Genomic DNA, 15,428 nt, shown 5'->3' with positions numbered 1-15,428 from the left:
GAAGTGTTAACTTTTCCAGCACAAAGTTAAGGTCCCATGTAGGCAAAGGTGGCTTCCTTGGAGGCTTTACATTTTTAATTCCTCTCAGAAACTGCCTGAGTAGAGGATGAGAGAAGACTGGAGGATCCATGTTGTATTCTGCTGAAATTGCTGATGCATGAATCTTAATGGAGGAGTAAGACAGGCCATTGTGGAAAAGTTCTGCTAAGTATTCCAGGATGTTAGCTATGTTTGCTAATGATACATTTTCTCCTTTTGTTGCACTCCAAATGAGGTATCTTTTCCATTTGGCTGAATAAGTCTTCCTTGTGGAGGGTCTGCGAGCCTCCAGGATAATGTCTTTAACCCTCTGAGATAAGTCTGGGTTATTTTGCTTTATGTAATATTCCAAGCAGCTAGCTGTAGTGTTTTCAAGTTTGGATGCAGGATCTTGTAGTTGTTCTGTGTTAGCAGTAAAGGAACTAGAGGTAGAGGTCATGCGTGTGTCCGAGACATACTCCTCAGTAGCGGGTACCAATGCTGCCTCGGCCAATCTGGAGCTATCAGGATGATTCTTGGGTGATCTTTGATCTTCAGTAGCACTTTGTGCATCAAAGGAAGAGGTGGGAATGCATATGCTGTCAGGTTTTCCCAACTGAAGGATAGGGCGTCCACCTTCCAAGCTAGTGGGTGGTATGTCCTTGTGCAGAATTTCCTCAATTGGTGGTTGTGTGGGGATGCGAACAGGTCTATTTCTGGTAGTCCCCATTTCTTTGTAATGGTTTTGAAGATGTCTGGATGCAGCATCCATTCGTGGGCATCCGTGGTAGTTCTGCTTAAGGTGTCTGCTAGTGAATTTTCTTTTCCTGGCACAAATTTGGCCTGTAGTTGAATGTTGTGGTTCAGTGCCACATTCCACAGGTCCACTGCCATCCGGCATAGAGGATATGAGTGTGTGCCTCCCTGTTTGTTGATATACCAGATGACTGTGGTGTTGTCCGTCCTTATCAGCAAATGACCCTGTTGAAGAAAGGGTCTGAATGTCTGAAGTGCCTGTTTCACTGCCAGCATCTCTTTTTGATTTATATGTAGGTTCAGCTGGTCTTGTGTCCATAGGCCTTGTATACACTTGTCCACCATGTGAGCCCCCCAGCCTAGGTCTGAGGCGTCCGTGGTGATAAGTCTGGCTTGAGTGAGGTTTGTGGAAGGGCAGACCTCTGTTCAACTGACAGGCCTGAGCCCACCACAGGAATTCTTGTTTCAGGCATGGAATTATTGGAATCTGGGCTTCTAGACTGTGCTTGTGTTGAGACCATACATTCCTTAGGTACCATTGCAACTTCTTCATATGTAGCCTGGCATGTGGAATCAATATTATACAGGATGCCATGTAACCCAGGGCTTGCAGGACTTTCCTTGCTGTAAGCTGGTTCTGCGTTAATGCCATGAAATAAGAGTGGTAGTTGCTTTTGCTTTTCTGCTGTGAGAAATGCCATTTGATTTGATGTGTCCAGTTCTGCACCCAAGAATGTTATCCTTTGGGATGGTACCAGCCTTGACTTTTTCATGTTGACTGTGTATCCCAGGGCTTGCAGTAGATGTATAACCTTTTCCAAATCTTTTGTTAATTTGGTCTTGTTGTCCGCTTGTATTAGGCAGGCGTCCAGGTATGGATAAATCTGAATTCCCTGAAGCCTGCAATGAGCAATTACTGATGCCAGGCATTTCGTGAATACTCTGGGCGCAGTAGATAAGCCAAAGGGCAATGCTGAGAATTGATAATGCTCTGATCCTGCAAGAAATCTGAGGTATCTTCTGCAATCTGGTCGTATAGGGACGTGCAGGTATGCCTCCTTGAGATAGTCACCAGCCAAGACTCCTTGCCCAGCATGGGAAGAAGTTGCTGTAAGGTCAGCATTTTGAATTTTGGAACAATGAGATGTGTTCAGAGCGGACAGGTCGAGAATAGGTCTCCATTGGTTTTCTTTCCTTGGTACCAGGAAAAGTCTGGAGTAAAATCCTTGCCCTTGTTCCATAGGCGGTACCTTTTCTATAGCTCTCATCCTTAGTAGGTGGTTGATTTGTGCTAGAGCGTTTGTTTTTTGGTTTGGTGGTAGGTTTGGCATTCCTCTCTTTTGGTAGAGTGTGGAAGTGAAACCTGTAGCCTTTGTCTATTGTCTGTAAAATCCATTGGTCTCCTGTAATATAATGCCAGTTTATGGAAAATAAGGCAAGCTTTCCGCCTAAGGGTGCTTGCAGTTGTTCCCTGGTAGGCGGTATCAGAGTCAAGTCACTGTCTGTCCTGTGGGAGTGGTCGTAGCTGAATCTGTGGCAGTACTTCTCTGGTTGTTAGGCTGCCACTGACGTCCCCTGTAGGCACCTCTGGATTGACCTCTGCCTCTTGGGCGCCTATTTCTGCCTCTGTGCTCTGGAGGTGTCTGGAAAGGACCAATTCTTCGAAGGCCAATTTCTACTAAACCTCGGAGGCTGGACCTGTAAGAAATCCTCGACTGTTTGGACAGATTTTGCTTTTTCTTCCACCTTCTTTAGCACTTGCTGTGCAGGGGAGCCAAACAAACTTTGTTTCTCCATGGGAGCATCTAGAAGCTTTGACTTTACATGGTCTGGTAAGGATTGCTCTTTTAACCAGGCATACCTTCTAATCACTGTTCCAGTCATAGCTGATCTAAAGGAAGCCTCCAGTGCATCAAAGCCGCATTTTAAGGAATGATTACTGACCTGCTGAGTGTTATGTACCAAATCCTGAAGGGACTTACGGTCTATAGGTTCAGGAGAGGACAGTTTTTTATTTAGCTGGTCTAACAAAAATTCCTGATACTGAATCATGTGGAATTGACAGTTTAAGGCCCTAGCCAAAAGAGTAGCAGAAGTATAAACTTTTTTACCCCATCTCTCTAATGCTCTAGATTCTCTTTCAGAGGGGAGGGGTTTTTTGGCAGAGGCAGCTGCTACAGCTTTGGGGCCCTGTGAAATGGTTTCAGGATCTGCAATAGAAGCCTTATACAAGTGAAAGTGTGTGTCCGGGACCCTGTAATATCTGTCGGGCTTGGCAGGGGCCGGGGGAAGAGAGTCAGGGGCAGTACAGGCATCATTATAAGCATCATCAACAACTGTAAGTACTGGAGGAATGGCTAAAGGCCGATGCTGTGGTAAATGTAAAAAGGTTCTTAGCCTTTTCCTTGAATCTGAAAAATCCTGGCCTTGCCATTGAAAATGCTCTCAACAACTGTAAGTACTGGAGGAATGGCTAAAGGCCGATGCTGTGGTAAATGTAAAAAGGTTCTTAGCCTTTTCCTTGAATCTGAAAAATCCTGGCCTTGCCATTGAAAATGCTCTCATAGCATGTAAGGTTTCCCCAAAAGAAAATTCCTCAGGAGGAGAGGCAGAAGGGATGGAGTCTTCTGCATCAGAATCCTTATAAGGAGAATATGGGCCTTCAGGAGGACCTGAGTTTTCTGAATCATCCGAGGAATAGTCTGTAGAAACAGGATCCGGGGGCTCTGCTCTAGGCCTCTTCTCTGGAGGGGGTTGAGAGGCCCTGTCTGGGTGAGGTTGGGATCCCCTGATCAAAGAAATGAGATCCTCAGCCAAGCTGAGCATCTGGGAACTGGAGGTAGGCCTGTGTGAGGGGGTTTTAGCAGGCAAGGCCTTAGAATATCTAGCTGCTTTAGCCCTAGAAAAAGCCTTGATAGACATAGATGCAGGGGGCCTAGCAGCTCCACGTGCAGGAGTAGATATGTCTAAAGGAATAGTATCTGATAAATCCTGGGTGCCTGCTACAGCAGGGGTAATTTCAGTAGCGGATTCAGCCATGCTGTGTGAGGCCTCTGCTATCGGAGGTAAGCTTTCGGCCGAAGAACCGAGGACTCTTTTCAGCCGAAACAGAGACACTCGCGGTTGGCTTATCCGTGGTTTCGGCCGAAACCGCGAGTGTCTGTCCTTTTCCTTACGCTTTTTAGTTAATTGTGAAGTCGGAGTCTCCGACGGCATTTTGTAAGCAAAAGCGGGACCAAAAAACTCCTCAGCAAACTCCGACCGACGTCTAAGTGTCCGTCGGTTGAAGGAAGCACAGGCTAGACAAGCTGATATGTCGTGGTCTGGGCCTAAGCAAGGAAGGCAGTAAGAGTGGAAATCCTTATGAGGTATTTGTTTCCCACAAGTTAAACAATTATTTACTTTTTCTGACATCGGCTGAGGCAAGAAAGAGCCCCCAACGGGGTACTTAGCTTTTTAGAAGTCTTCGGTAGTAGAAATCTCTGGATCTGACCGACCGGCACTTGCGAACAGCTTCTGCTTCGGGCACTGTGCGGCAAGAAAGACTGAGGAAAATGGCGTCGGCTGATGCCTTTATACCCAATTCACAGCAGCTATGACGTCGGGTGAAGTGCGACATCAGCCGAGGCCAGACCCAGACTTTGGAATCCGGCCGACCGAAGGGCTGCCTGAGGCAGGACAACCCATATGTTAGGACTGCAGATGCATCCTTGAAGAACATCCAATGAAAGGTCCCAAGGAGGAACCACTTGCTTTACAGGGGGTCTAAGGAGAAAAGTACCTTTTAGGAAAATCTTACACAATTTGGCAGACATCAGTGGACTGGAGTCTTGACCAATATGATAGTGAGAAATTGCCGCAAGTTGCACTTTGACCGTGGAACTGCTGGCACCATCATTAAAAAGAGTGGTTAGGAAGTCAAGCACCAGAGGAAGGGGAACTGTGAAGGGGTCTAGACCTTGCCGCTCCACCCAAATGGAGAACCGTTTCCACTTGCTGCGGTAAACTTTCCTGGTAGATGGTTTATGAGCCGCTACCAGGATGGCCTTAACTGGAGACGAAATACCGGGAGTCCTGATTAGGAGTGGAACTGGAGCAGCCAAGCAGTTAGCTTCAGGTTGTCCAGATTCGGGGTTGATAGTTAGGACGGGCGAGATATCAGATCCGGAATGGGATCTAGAATCCAAGGTGGATTCACTGAGTGAGACCTTAGGAAAGGGAACCAGATCTGTCGAGGCCAGAATGGGGCAATGAGAATCATTCTGCACCCCAACCGAGAGGCTTTCTGAAGAACTTGGAGCATCAGAGGCAAAGGGGGGTAAGCATAAAGAAGACCGGGGGGCCAAGCATGCACCAGAGCGTCTCTTGGGGTATCTCCGGGAGGAGGGATTAGAGCGAAAAAACTGTCGCACTTGGTGTTTGAGGGAGACGCAAAAAGATCGCAACAAGGAGTTCCCCACCGTGCGAAGATGCGTTTCGCTACTTGAGCATTGAGAGACCACTCGTAAGGGGAGAGAATGGTGCGACAGTTTGTCCGCAAGGATGTTGGACCGACCCGGAATATGCGTTGCGATGAGAAAGCGGTTGGTGGAGATTGCCCATTCCCACACTCTCATGGCTTCTCGACAAAGAGGGTAAGACCTGGTTCCCCCGTTTGTTGATGTACCAGACGACAGACATGTTGTCCGACTGAATTGCAATAGTTCCCAAGGGAAGAAAGGCCTGTAGTGCTTGCAATGCTAAGAGCACTGCTCCCATCTCTAGAACATTGATATGCAGTAAGGTCTCTGAATCGTTCCACGTGCCTTGGACCGTCCGGCCTGCAAAATGCCCCCCCCCCCACCCGAGGCGGGAGGCGTCCGTGGTCAGCGTGGCGAGAGGGGGAGAAGCACAAAAGGGGCGGCCTCCGTGGAGATCTTGTGAGTGGAGCCACCACAGAAGGGACTGCTTGCAAGCCTTGCTGATCGCAATGGGATGATGCATAGGAAGAGCAAGATAAGACCACTGAACTAGGAGTGCCCATTGAAGGACCCGCATATTGAACCTGGCGAGAGGAAGAAGAGCTATCGCTGCTGCCATGGACCCTAGAGCCCTCAGGACCAACTCCGCCGGAACTGAGCTGGAGTGGAGGATGGCCCGCACCTGGAGCTGCAGATTCTGAACTCTGTCCGCAGTGAGGAAGGCTCTTAACTGTCTCGTGTCTAACCTGGCACCTATAAAATCTATGAATTGCGTAGGGGCTAGGTTGGACTTTTCTGCATTCATTGTGAGGCCCAGGCGGGGAGCTAGATGGAGAAAGGAATCTCGCGCCAATAACAGTAGATGCCTTGTTGGGGCGGTGAGGAGCCAGTCGTCCAGGTATGGGAAGACCTGTACCCCCTGAAGCCTCAGGTGGGCCGCTACCACTGCTAATACTTTGGTGAACACCCTGGGGGCTGTGGTGAGACCAAAGGGAAGGACCCTGAATTGGTAATGACTGGCTCCCAATCGGAAGCGAAGAAACCTTCTGGAGCGTCTGTCCATTAGAATGTGGTAGTACGCATCCTTATATAGAGCACATCCAGTGATTTTCTCCCAGAAGGGGGAGAATGGACTGCAAGGTAACCATTCGGAACTTCTCCTTGGGAACTGCCAGGTTTAAGAGTGACAGGTCTAATATTGGTCTTAGGTCCCCCGTCTTTTTTGGCACTAAAAAGAACCTGGAGTAGAACCCTGATCCGATCTGGTCTGGGGGGGACGGGCTGGATGGCTCTTTTCTTCAGCAGATGGCCAATTTCTGCCAAAGCGACCTCCCACTGACCGGGTGGAACGTCGGGGAGGGACTTCAATTTTGGGATGTGATGAAATGGAATGAGGTATCCTCTGGATATGATGGAGGACCCAGCGGTCTGATGTTATGGACTCCCATGCCGCTAGGTGCTCCGAAAAACGTCCCCCGACTGCCTCCAGAGTGGAGCAGCCGGGCAACCCTTCAGGGCTGCTGCGCGGGCCTTTCAGAGAAAGGTTCTCTGGACCCGAAGTTCCTGGGAGCCCCTCTGCCCCTGGGGCGGCGTCCTCCCTGTCCTCCTCTGCCACGGAAGGACTGGTTGTCCGGAGCGGGTTGGGACTGCTGCGACTTCCGGAACCACATCTTCTTTTGGCCCTTTTGATTCCTAGAATAGGGCCTCTGGGGCACAGAGAAGCAGATTCCGACGGCAGACAGCGTCTTCCCATCCTTCTCGCTCTGGGTCAAAGTTTCGCGAACAGTTTTGCCAAAAAGGGCAGAACCATCGAAGGGAGCATTCGCGAATCACGCCTTGAAGGGCTCCGTGAAATCGCAATGTCGGAGCCAGGCCTGACGTCTAGTAACTAGGCCTACCCCTGCAGCTCTAGCGGCTCCCTCCGTAGCATGGGACAGTAACCGCATAGAGGTATTAGTCACGGAACTGAGAGTGGCCATACGGGTGGAGTGCAACAGTTTGTCCTCCTCCAACATGGACTCTGGGGGGGATGCAGCGTATTCCTTGATAAGATCGTGCTGCATCCTGATCACATGTGCCAAGTAGTTTAGCGCCCTCACTGAAAAGGTCGCTGAACTAAACATTCGCTTCCCCAAGCGGTCCATCATCCGAGACTCCTTGCTCGGAGGATGGACTGAGGGACTCTCCTGGGCAAGTTCCCTCTTGGTGGCTGCAGCCGTCAACATGGCATCTACCGGAGGCCCCTTGCTCCAGTGGGCACGGTCTGCCAGGGGACTAAGGATGCGGTCTGGCTTTTTGGGGATTGGCTCCACGGTGTCCGGATCCTTCCACAACCTGGCGGTAATTGGGTCCACCAGGGGGTCGGCAGGAGGGGACACCTAAGAGGTAGACGGCCCGCTTCAAATGCCTCCAAGAACACGGACTCGTCCGAGGAAGACTTGGGGGCAGACCACCCCCCCTTATGTGAAGCATTTCCATGATGTCTCCAAAGGAGACATCCTCGGGGGGTGATCTTGGGGAGCCTTCCCCTTCCTCCAAATCAGTGTCGCCTCCTTTTACACGTATGCTTGCAAGGTGCATCCTCAGGGGGGCTGTCCGAGGACCCCTCGCAAGCGGTGTCATGTTCCAATGGAACTTGGGGCAAAGGAGCGGGCTGTCCCAGTGGCCGGATGGTGGAAGCCTGGCCCAGTGCAGACAGAGCACGGGAAGGAGACAAAGCAAGTGCCGGGGGTCCGGAAACCCTTAACAGGGCCCTCTCCACTACATCAAAAGCCGAGGGGGAGCCAACCTCGACCAAAGGATCCGATAATCTGCTCCCCCTCGGATCCGAAGAGTGGATCGGAGCCGGCGCAGAGGCATTCGGATCAGAGGGGGCAGTGCGCTCCGACACAGACGGCGCCGAAGGAACACTGATCCCCCCGGATCCGAAGGTCGGATCCGAAGCACTCGAGGGCAGGGTCGGATCCGAAGTACCCAGTACCATCGGCGCCGACCCACCCCCGGCTCCGAAGCTGCTTGAGATCTGGTCTCCTCCTCCTCCGGTCCCGGTGAGAAGCACACTGGAGACCGGAGCCGAGGAGGGGGAGAACCAGCAGACAAGGAGGCTGGAGGAGAAGCCCGCTTGGCAGGCGGGGCCGAAACAGAGGTCTCGGCCCGCCGCTTATGGTGCTTCTCCCTCCGGTCCTTTTTTCTTGCTTCCCTCTCCTCCAAACCACTAGAGGTAGGTTGAGTCCCAGGTGGAGGAGGGGGAGCCAGAGAGGAGGGAACCGAAGACATGGTACCCCCTGAAGGAGCGGTAGCCGAAGCCGTGTCCGGGGGCAAAAGTCCTGCCAGGACCAGCTTCGACCTCCGCTCCTTCAATGCCCTGGGGTTGAACCCTGCACAAATGGAACATCCAGAAGTGAGGTGTTCAACCCCAAGGCATCGGCGCACCGAGTGTGGCCATCAGCAGGAGAAAGCTTATGGCCACACTCGGAACACTTCGAAAAGAAAGCCTTAGGGGCTTCAGACATCCTAAGGATACTTCTACTTTTTTTTTTTTTTAAAATAAGTGCTAACTAGCCAAAGAAACACAGGCCCAAACGCACACTACGCACCAGCGAGGGGAGGGATAAATAAAAGTTATAAAAAGTTATTAAAACTTTTAACTTTAAGCTTTAAGGATGGGGAACCTAACACTTTCACACAAAACTAACTAAAAATTTTAAATTTAACACTTGCAAAGAGAATAACAAACACTTAGCTGAAGAGCTCTGAAATCCAATCTGGTCACCAGCGCGGCAAACTAGATCTGAGGTCATGTAGGGAGAGCAGGGCATTATGGGTGAGGAGAGGAGCTGAGAGCTCGGATCCATAGCTGGAAAACCATGCCGGTTCGGATCCGATATCGGATCCATAACCCACAGGTTGCAGACAAATGAATCTCCTACTTCAGATCTATTGTTTCCAGGCTGTGGCAATGTTGAGTCCAAACACTTTTTAGGTACCACTGAAGTTTCCTCATATGCAGTCTCACATATGGAATTAGGAGAATGCAGGATATCATGAAGCCCAAAGCCTGCAGAAATTTTCTTGCAGGTAACTGGGCCTTTGTTGCCAACAGGTTGAAATAGGTAGTCAGTTGCCTTTGTCTGGTGTGAGATAAGCCATCTGGGCAGTTGTATTTAAGCCTGCACTCAGGAATATTCTCTCTCGAGGGTACTAGTTTTGATTTCTTTTCGTTGACTGTGTACCCTAGGCCCGTTAGAAATCTCTTTACAAACGCCAGATGCTGTAGTAGAATGTCCTTGTTCTCTGCTTGAATGAGGCAGTCGTTCAAGTAAGGATATATTTGTATTCCTCTGTCTGCAGAATGCAATTACTGGTGCCAGGCACTTTGTGAAGACCCTGGGCGCAGTAGATAAGCCAAAGGACAGTGCAGAGAATTGGTAATGCATAGAACCAGCTTTGAATCCGAGGTATCTTCTGCAGGTTTGTCTGATTGGGACATGCAGGTATGCCTCTTTTAGGTCTAAAGTCACAAGCCAAGCCTTCTTGCCCAGCATGGGCAGAAGTTGCTGTAGAGTTAACATTTTGAATTTTGGTATATCCCGAAATTTAGAATAGATAGGTCCAGTATTGGTCTCCAGGTCTCTTCCTTTCTTGGCACCAAGAACAGTCTTGAAAAAAATCCTTGTCCCTGCTCTTGCTCTGGTACTTGTTGAATGGCCCTCATGTCCATGAGGGATGAGACTTGCTTTTGTGCCTCTGCCCATTGATGTTTTGGCAGGTCTGGCCAACCGTTTGTCCTTGGCAGGGTATTGAAGTGAAACTTGTAGCCCTGTGACACTGTCTAGGACCCATTTGTCCTGGGTTATTATGTGCCAGTTTTGAGAAAAAAGTGCTAGTTTTCCCCCTAAAGGTGCTGCCAGAAGATAAGTGCTTGGTGCAGTCAGGGGGGAAGTCATTGGGACTGTTTCCTGTATGGCTGTGATTTGTCTTCTCCACTTTTGGAGGTAGAAGCACCCCATTGTTTAGACCTGTACGAACCTTGGAGCTGGGATCTGCCTCTTGGGCATCTATATCTGCCCCTTTGTGGTCTGACACTGGAAAGGACCAATTCTTTGTAGGCCAGTGTCTGCTAAATCTTGGATGCTGAACCTGTAAGAAACCCTTAACAGTTTGCATAGATTTAGCTTTGTCCTCCATTTTCTTTAACACCTCTTCTGCTTTAACACCAAACAAAGTACCATGCTGTAATGGGACATCTAATAATTTTGCTTTGACATGATCAGAGAGACACTGTTCCTTTAACCAAGCATGCCTCCTGATGACAGAACCCGTAACAGTGGCTCAGCAGGAGGCCTCCAAAGAATCAAAACCACACTGCAAAGTATGCTTGCCAACTTGCTCAGCTGCATGCAATAAATCCTGCATTTCTTTATTTTCTGCACATTCAGAATTTGTCAACATTTTCTGTTTAAGCAGTGACATAATATTGCTGATATTTGAGCATATGAAACTGAAAGCCCTTATAACCAAGGTAGCGGAAGTGTAAATCTTTTTTTCCCCATCTGTCAAATGCCCCAGAATCCCTTTCAGAGGGGGTAGGATTTTTTGCAGCGGAAGCATTGACCCCTTTGGGACCATGAGAGATAGTTTCTGGGTTAGCAGCAGGGTTTTTAAAAAGGAATTTATGAGAGTCTGGAACCCTGTAGTACCTTGTCCGGCTTAACAGGAGTTGGAGGTAAGGAGTCAGGGGTCAGACTGGACTCTGAAAATACATCATTAACAATGTCTAACAGATGGAATAGCTAGGGGCCTGTGTTGTGGTAGAAGGAAGTCTGAGCCTTTTCTTAGATTCTGAAAAATCTTGGCTCTCCAAAAGTGGAAATGCTCCTTCGTGGTATGCAAGGTTTTCCCCAAAAGAGTAATCCTCAGGAGAAGAGGCTGAAGGGACAGATTATTCAGCAGGGGACAGATTCTTCAGCATCAGAATCCTCATAGGAAGGAAGAGAGTATTCCTGATCAGAAGAGGAATCAGATGAAATGGAAACCAGATCTGAAGATTCATATTCTGTCTCTTGCCTAGGCCTTTTATCAGGTGGGGGGATGGGAACCACTGATCAAAATAATTAAGTCTTCGGCCATTTTCAGCATCTGTTTTTTGGGCATGGAGGCCTGTTCATGAGGCTGTGGTACTTGTTTCTTTGTCTTTAAGGGTGCTTTAGTCTTTGCCTTTGAAGCTGAAGTAGTTTTAATGTATAATTGAGTTGGTCTGAAAACATCCTCAGAAGCAGATGCCTGCTCAGCGGCTCCGGACCCATCTAAGGGAATAGTCTCCGAAGGTGCAATACCTTGAGCCTCCAGCGGCCTAGGCAACTCCACGTGGGAGTCTATAGCGGCCTGCCGGTCTAAAGTAGTGGGAGTCAGGGACTGCGAAGGTGCCTCACTGAGAACCGGCGACTGGCTTAGAAGAAGCCTGGTCAGTTTTGGACCTCTGATACCTGTCTTGTTCTTTGCGTTTCTTGTGAATTCTGGTAGTCGGGTGGCTATCCGACATCGTATAATTAAATCTTCTGCCAAAATAGTGTATAGCAAAATCGTGCCGACGCTTAACAGTGCGTTGGTTAAATCTAGCACAAAACCGACAACTAGCAATGTCATGGTCAGGGCCTAGGCAAGGAACACAGTAAGAATGAAAGTCCTTATGAGGTATTTGCTTTCCACAAGAAATACAATTATTAACTTTCTGACATCGGTCTGGAGCAAGAAAAAGGTTTCCCCAACGGGGTACTTAGCTTTTAATGTAGACTTTGGATCCGAAATTCGAACACGAAAATCTCAGGAGTCTGCCGACCGGCACTTGCGAACTGCTTGTGCTTCGGGCACCACGTGGCAAGAAAGACTGAAGAAAATGGCGTCTGCTGCATCTTTTATACCCCTGGCACACTGACTGCAAAGAAGAGGCAACAGCAACAGACGCCGGACCAAGACTTTGGAATTCAGGCTGACTGGGGGTAGCCTGCCAGCAGGATAACCCAGGTGTAATGAAACACAAAGAACATCACAAGTTTTCCATTTAGAAAGTACCCATTTGTCTGAAGTGATAATTCTCCACACTTGGGAGACAGTGAGAGATGCATAGACAGAGGATACAGGGAGAAGGTGGGAGTCCTAAGTTTGGCAAGTAATCACATGCTACCTTGCCCAGTCTTGAAAGGACAGCCTCTGGCGAGGAGATGGGGAGGCCCTGGTAGGAGTGGATTACTTCCTAGAGGCTTTCCTAGGCCTTGTGGAGGCAGCAGGGTGTGAGCGCTTTGTGATACTGTGTTTTGGCTGTTTAATTCCTATGGAATTTTGGAATAGGAGAAACCAGGTGTTTTAAATTCTGCATCTCTTTCCCCTTTTGCTGTAAAGACTTAAGTGCCACTTTTGTTCGAAACAGGACTATATTGTCCAAAGCAGCATCAATCAGCTTGGCTCTAATGTCATCTGGGAGAGGTTGGAGGCGTTGATTCTTCTGACCTGGCGGAGCCCTCAGCAGCATCGTAACTGCACTTGATAACTTGATAAAGTGCTTGGTAACCTGCAAAGTAAGGGCAACTAGGGAAGACAGTGAAGCTTTGGCAACAAAATCAGGGGAGTCGTAAAATTCCTTTGGGATGTTCTCCAAAAGGGATAAAGCATATTTAGCCATGTGTGTCTGAAAGCCAGAGTAGCAGACGTATAAATTTTCTTACCTAAATGTTCCATGGTTTTGCTGTCTGTCAACAGGTAGGAGGGTGGTTTAAGGTTGCAGTTTTGAAGCCTTGTCAGCAGAAATGGAAACGGTGGCAGGGTCAGCAGGACACTTAATTAGAAACTTAGCAGTCTGAGACTTTATAAAAACCTGTCAGGTCTGCGTGGGGCTGGGGCTGCGAGCCCAGGTTCAAGGATGCTGTTGAGAAGGCATCCAAAGCAGGTAGAAGGGGCGGAATAGCAGTAGGAGTTGGGGAATCTATGTGAATGAGGTCATACTTTTTTGTACTTCAGTCATTTCAGATGATTCCCACTTGAAGTGTTCCTTCATTTTAGTAAGTTTCCCCAAAAATTAAATCCTCTGCTGAGGAGTCTAGGTCAACAGATTTTTCCTCTGGGGAGCCATATCCCAGGGGAGAAGGCAGCTGGGAGGTACATGAAAGGGATTCAGAAGAATGAGAATTTCTCCACTTCTCTCCAAGAGGAATCTGATGTCTGAGGCCTGGGGCTCAGTACAGGTGGAGGGATTGTGGACGTAGAGCGGTAGCCTGTAAGGCCATAAAGGCCTGCCAGTCTGGGTACTTTCTGAAGGAGAAGCATGCTTTTTTCCCCTTCCTTTTGAGGGATGGTCTAGCGGGCACTTGGATGGAAGAAGGTCTAGTCCTGAACAGACCGCAACTGACAAATACTAAGCCTCTGGTATTAGGGCCGACTGAGGGCTACCCTGACAGGGATAACCCTACTGTGATGACTGCAACAGTGAAACACGAACATCCTTTTACTACACTGGTAGCAACTTGGTGGTATGGAAATAAGGACTGCCATTCTATCGACTGAGACTTACTGAACAGGCAGCTTCTGAACCACAGAAGGGTTGGTGGAGTGAGATAGATCTAGTCAGGACATCTAACTAGAAGTTTGCGTGACAAACTGTGTCAAAGGCTTTAGACAAGTCTAGAAAAAAAAGAAGACTAGTTTGCATCATCTCTAACACTGAAAAAGTTAGAAGTGCAACGTTAGTACTATGGGTAGGACTGAAGCCATGCTGTGTGATGCATAGGAGTTCGCCCTGCAGGAGATTATTTAGCAAATGTTTCAGAATACATTTTTCAAGTACTCGAGAGGGGTGATAAGACTACAGCTGGTCTAAAGTAGGCAAGATATAGATTTGATTTCCTACTTTGTGTACAGGGATACTGTGCCCCCCCCAAGAAACAGGGAGAGATTCCCAGATTGACTTATTTCTATGGACTGATACAGGATAGACAATGATACTGGCTTAGGCCATCAGCTGAAGAGTATGGTTTAAGAGTAGTTTTTTTATTGGATATAGGCACAGGTTTGAGGGTAATAGTGGATGTGGTGATGTGGCTGCTGGGAAGGGTTGGGATTAGATGTTGGGGACACTATCTGAAATAAGAGTTGAATTCTACTGCAGTTTCAAGTTGTGAGTTATCAGGAGAGGAGTTAGGTTTAAACTTTTGGCCAGGATTAAGGTTTCGTTAAAGGCTCATCAATTTTTCAGGGATGTTTACTATTAATCTGAATGTGATTAACAGTATAGTATTTTTGTATTAATTTGCTTTTCCGTATAGCTGTGGAGTATTCTGAAGTTTGAGATAGTGGTGTTTTACATTTTTTGCCATTCTTTCCACACTTTCTCTACTTTTTGTATTAGATACTATTTTGGGCGGTGTTGTATTAGATACTATTTTGGGCGGTGTCACAGCCACATATCAAAAGCAAAACACAGTACATTAAATCACAGTATTTGCATTTAAACAGAAAACAAGATCTTACCAGTTCTGGCAGAATTTCTGGTCTAGTTTCTGCAACCCTCCTGTCTCTTCCTCTACCTCCACGACCTCTGCCTCTGCCACCTCTTCCAGGACGTGACAAGCTGCCAAAGTTAATATCGAGTTGGGAAGTAATGTCATTAACTGGTCTTCGGAGGTAGTGATGGTCACCATCCTCATCATCATCTTCATCTTCAATCTTCAGGCCCTGTTTTTAAAATTAAACCCATTAGCAATGCAGCAACATGAAGAAAAAGGTACAGACAAGAGTAATTACCACATATGAAGTCTAACCCTTGTGATGCTTTCGGGTGTTTCACTAGGTTCATAGTGATGCCTCTAGGCATCTAAACGTGATTACATTTATATTAACTCCAAAACTGAGCTACAAACAAGCTACTGTAAGATGGTCTTAAAAGCTTATATGACTGGCAACACAACTGCACTGACATCCGACAAATTTAGTACAGCTAAGTAAACTTATTCATATCAACTTGGAATTGATGCAAATATATTCTCACTGAAAAAACTGCTTACTCATGAAAGTTCACAGCCAGATGAATAAAACACTGTGCAGTCTGTAGCAGTTGTTACAAACTATTTAATCTGGGACTTACAAAACTCAGTTCAACAAATAAATTAGGTTCTGAACAGTTTACCATTTATACTTCACATGAAC

The 15,428-nt window shown here is 47.9% G+C and overlaps 1 protein-coding gene across 2 annotated transcripts in view; it reads right to left on the bottom strand.

Moving 5' to 3' along the window:
* The window catches only part of HABP4 (hyaluronan binding protein 4), a 563,622-nt gene that overhangs the window by 49,165 nt on the left and 499,029 nt on the right, over window positions 1-15,428 (bottom strand). For both annotated transcript variants that reach the window (XM_044059342.1, XM_044059340.1), the window contains one exon: window positions 14,754-14,957. In XM_044059342.1, coding sequence (XP_043915277.1) covers window positions 14,754-14,957 — 204 coding nt within the window. The remainder of the gene's footprint in view (window positions 1-14,753; window positions 14,958-15,428) is intronic.

This window comes from Protopterus annectens, chromosome 17.part0, assembly GCF_019279795.1.
Source record: "Protopterus annectens isolate FY-2018-M chromosome 17.part0, PAN1.0, whole genome shotgun sequence".
Taxonomy (NCBI): Eukaryota; Metazoa; Chordata; order Ceratodontiformes; family Protopteridae; genus Protopterus; species Protopterus annectens.
The sequence above is the reverse complement of the archived record's forward strand: the minus strand, read 5'-3'. Positions and strand labels throughout refer to the sequence as shown.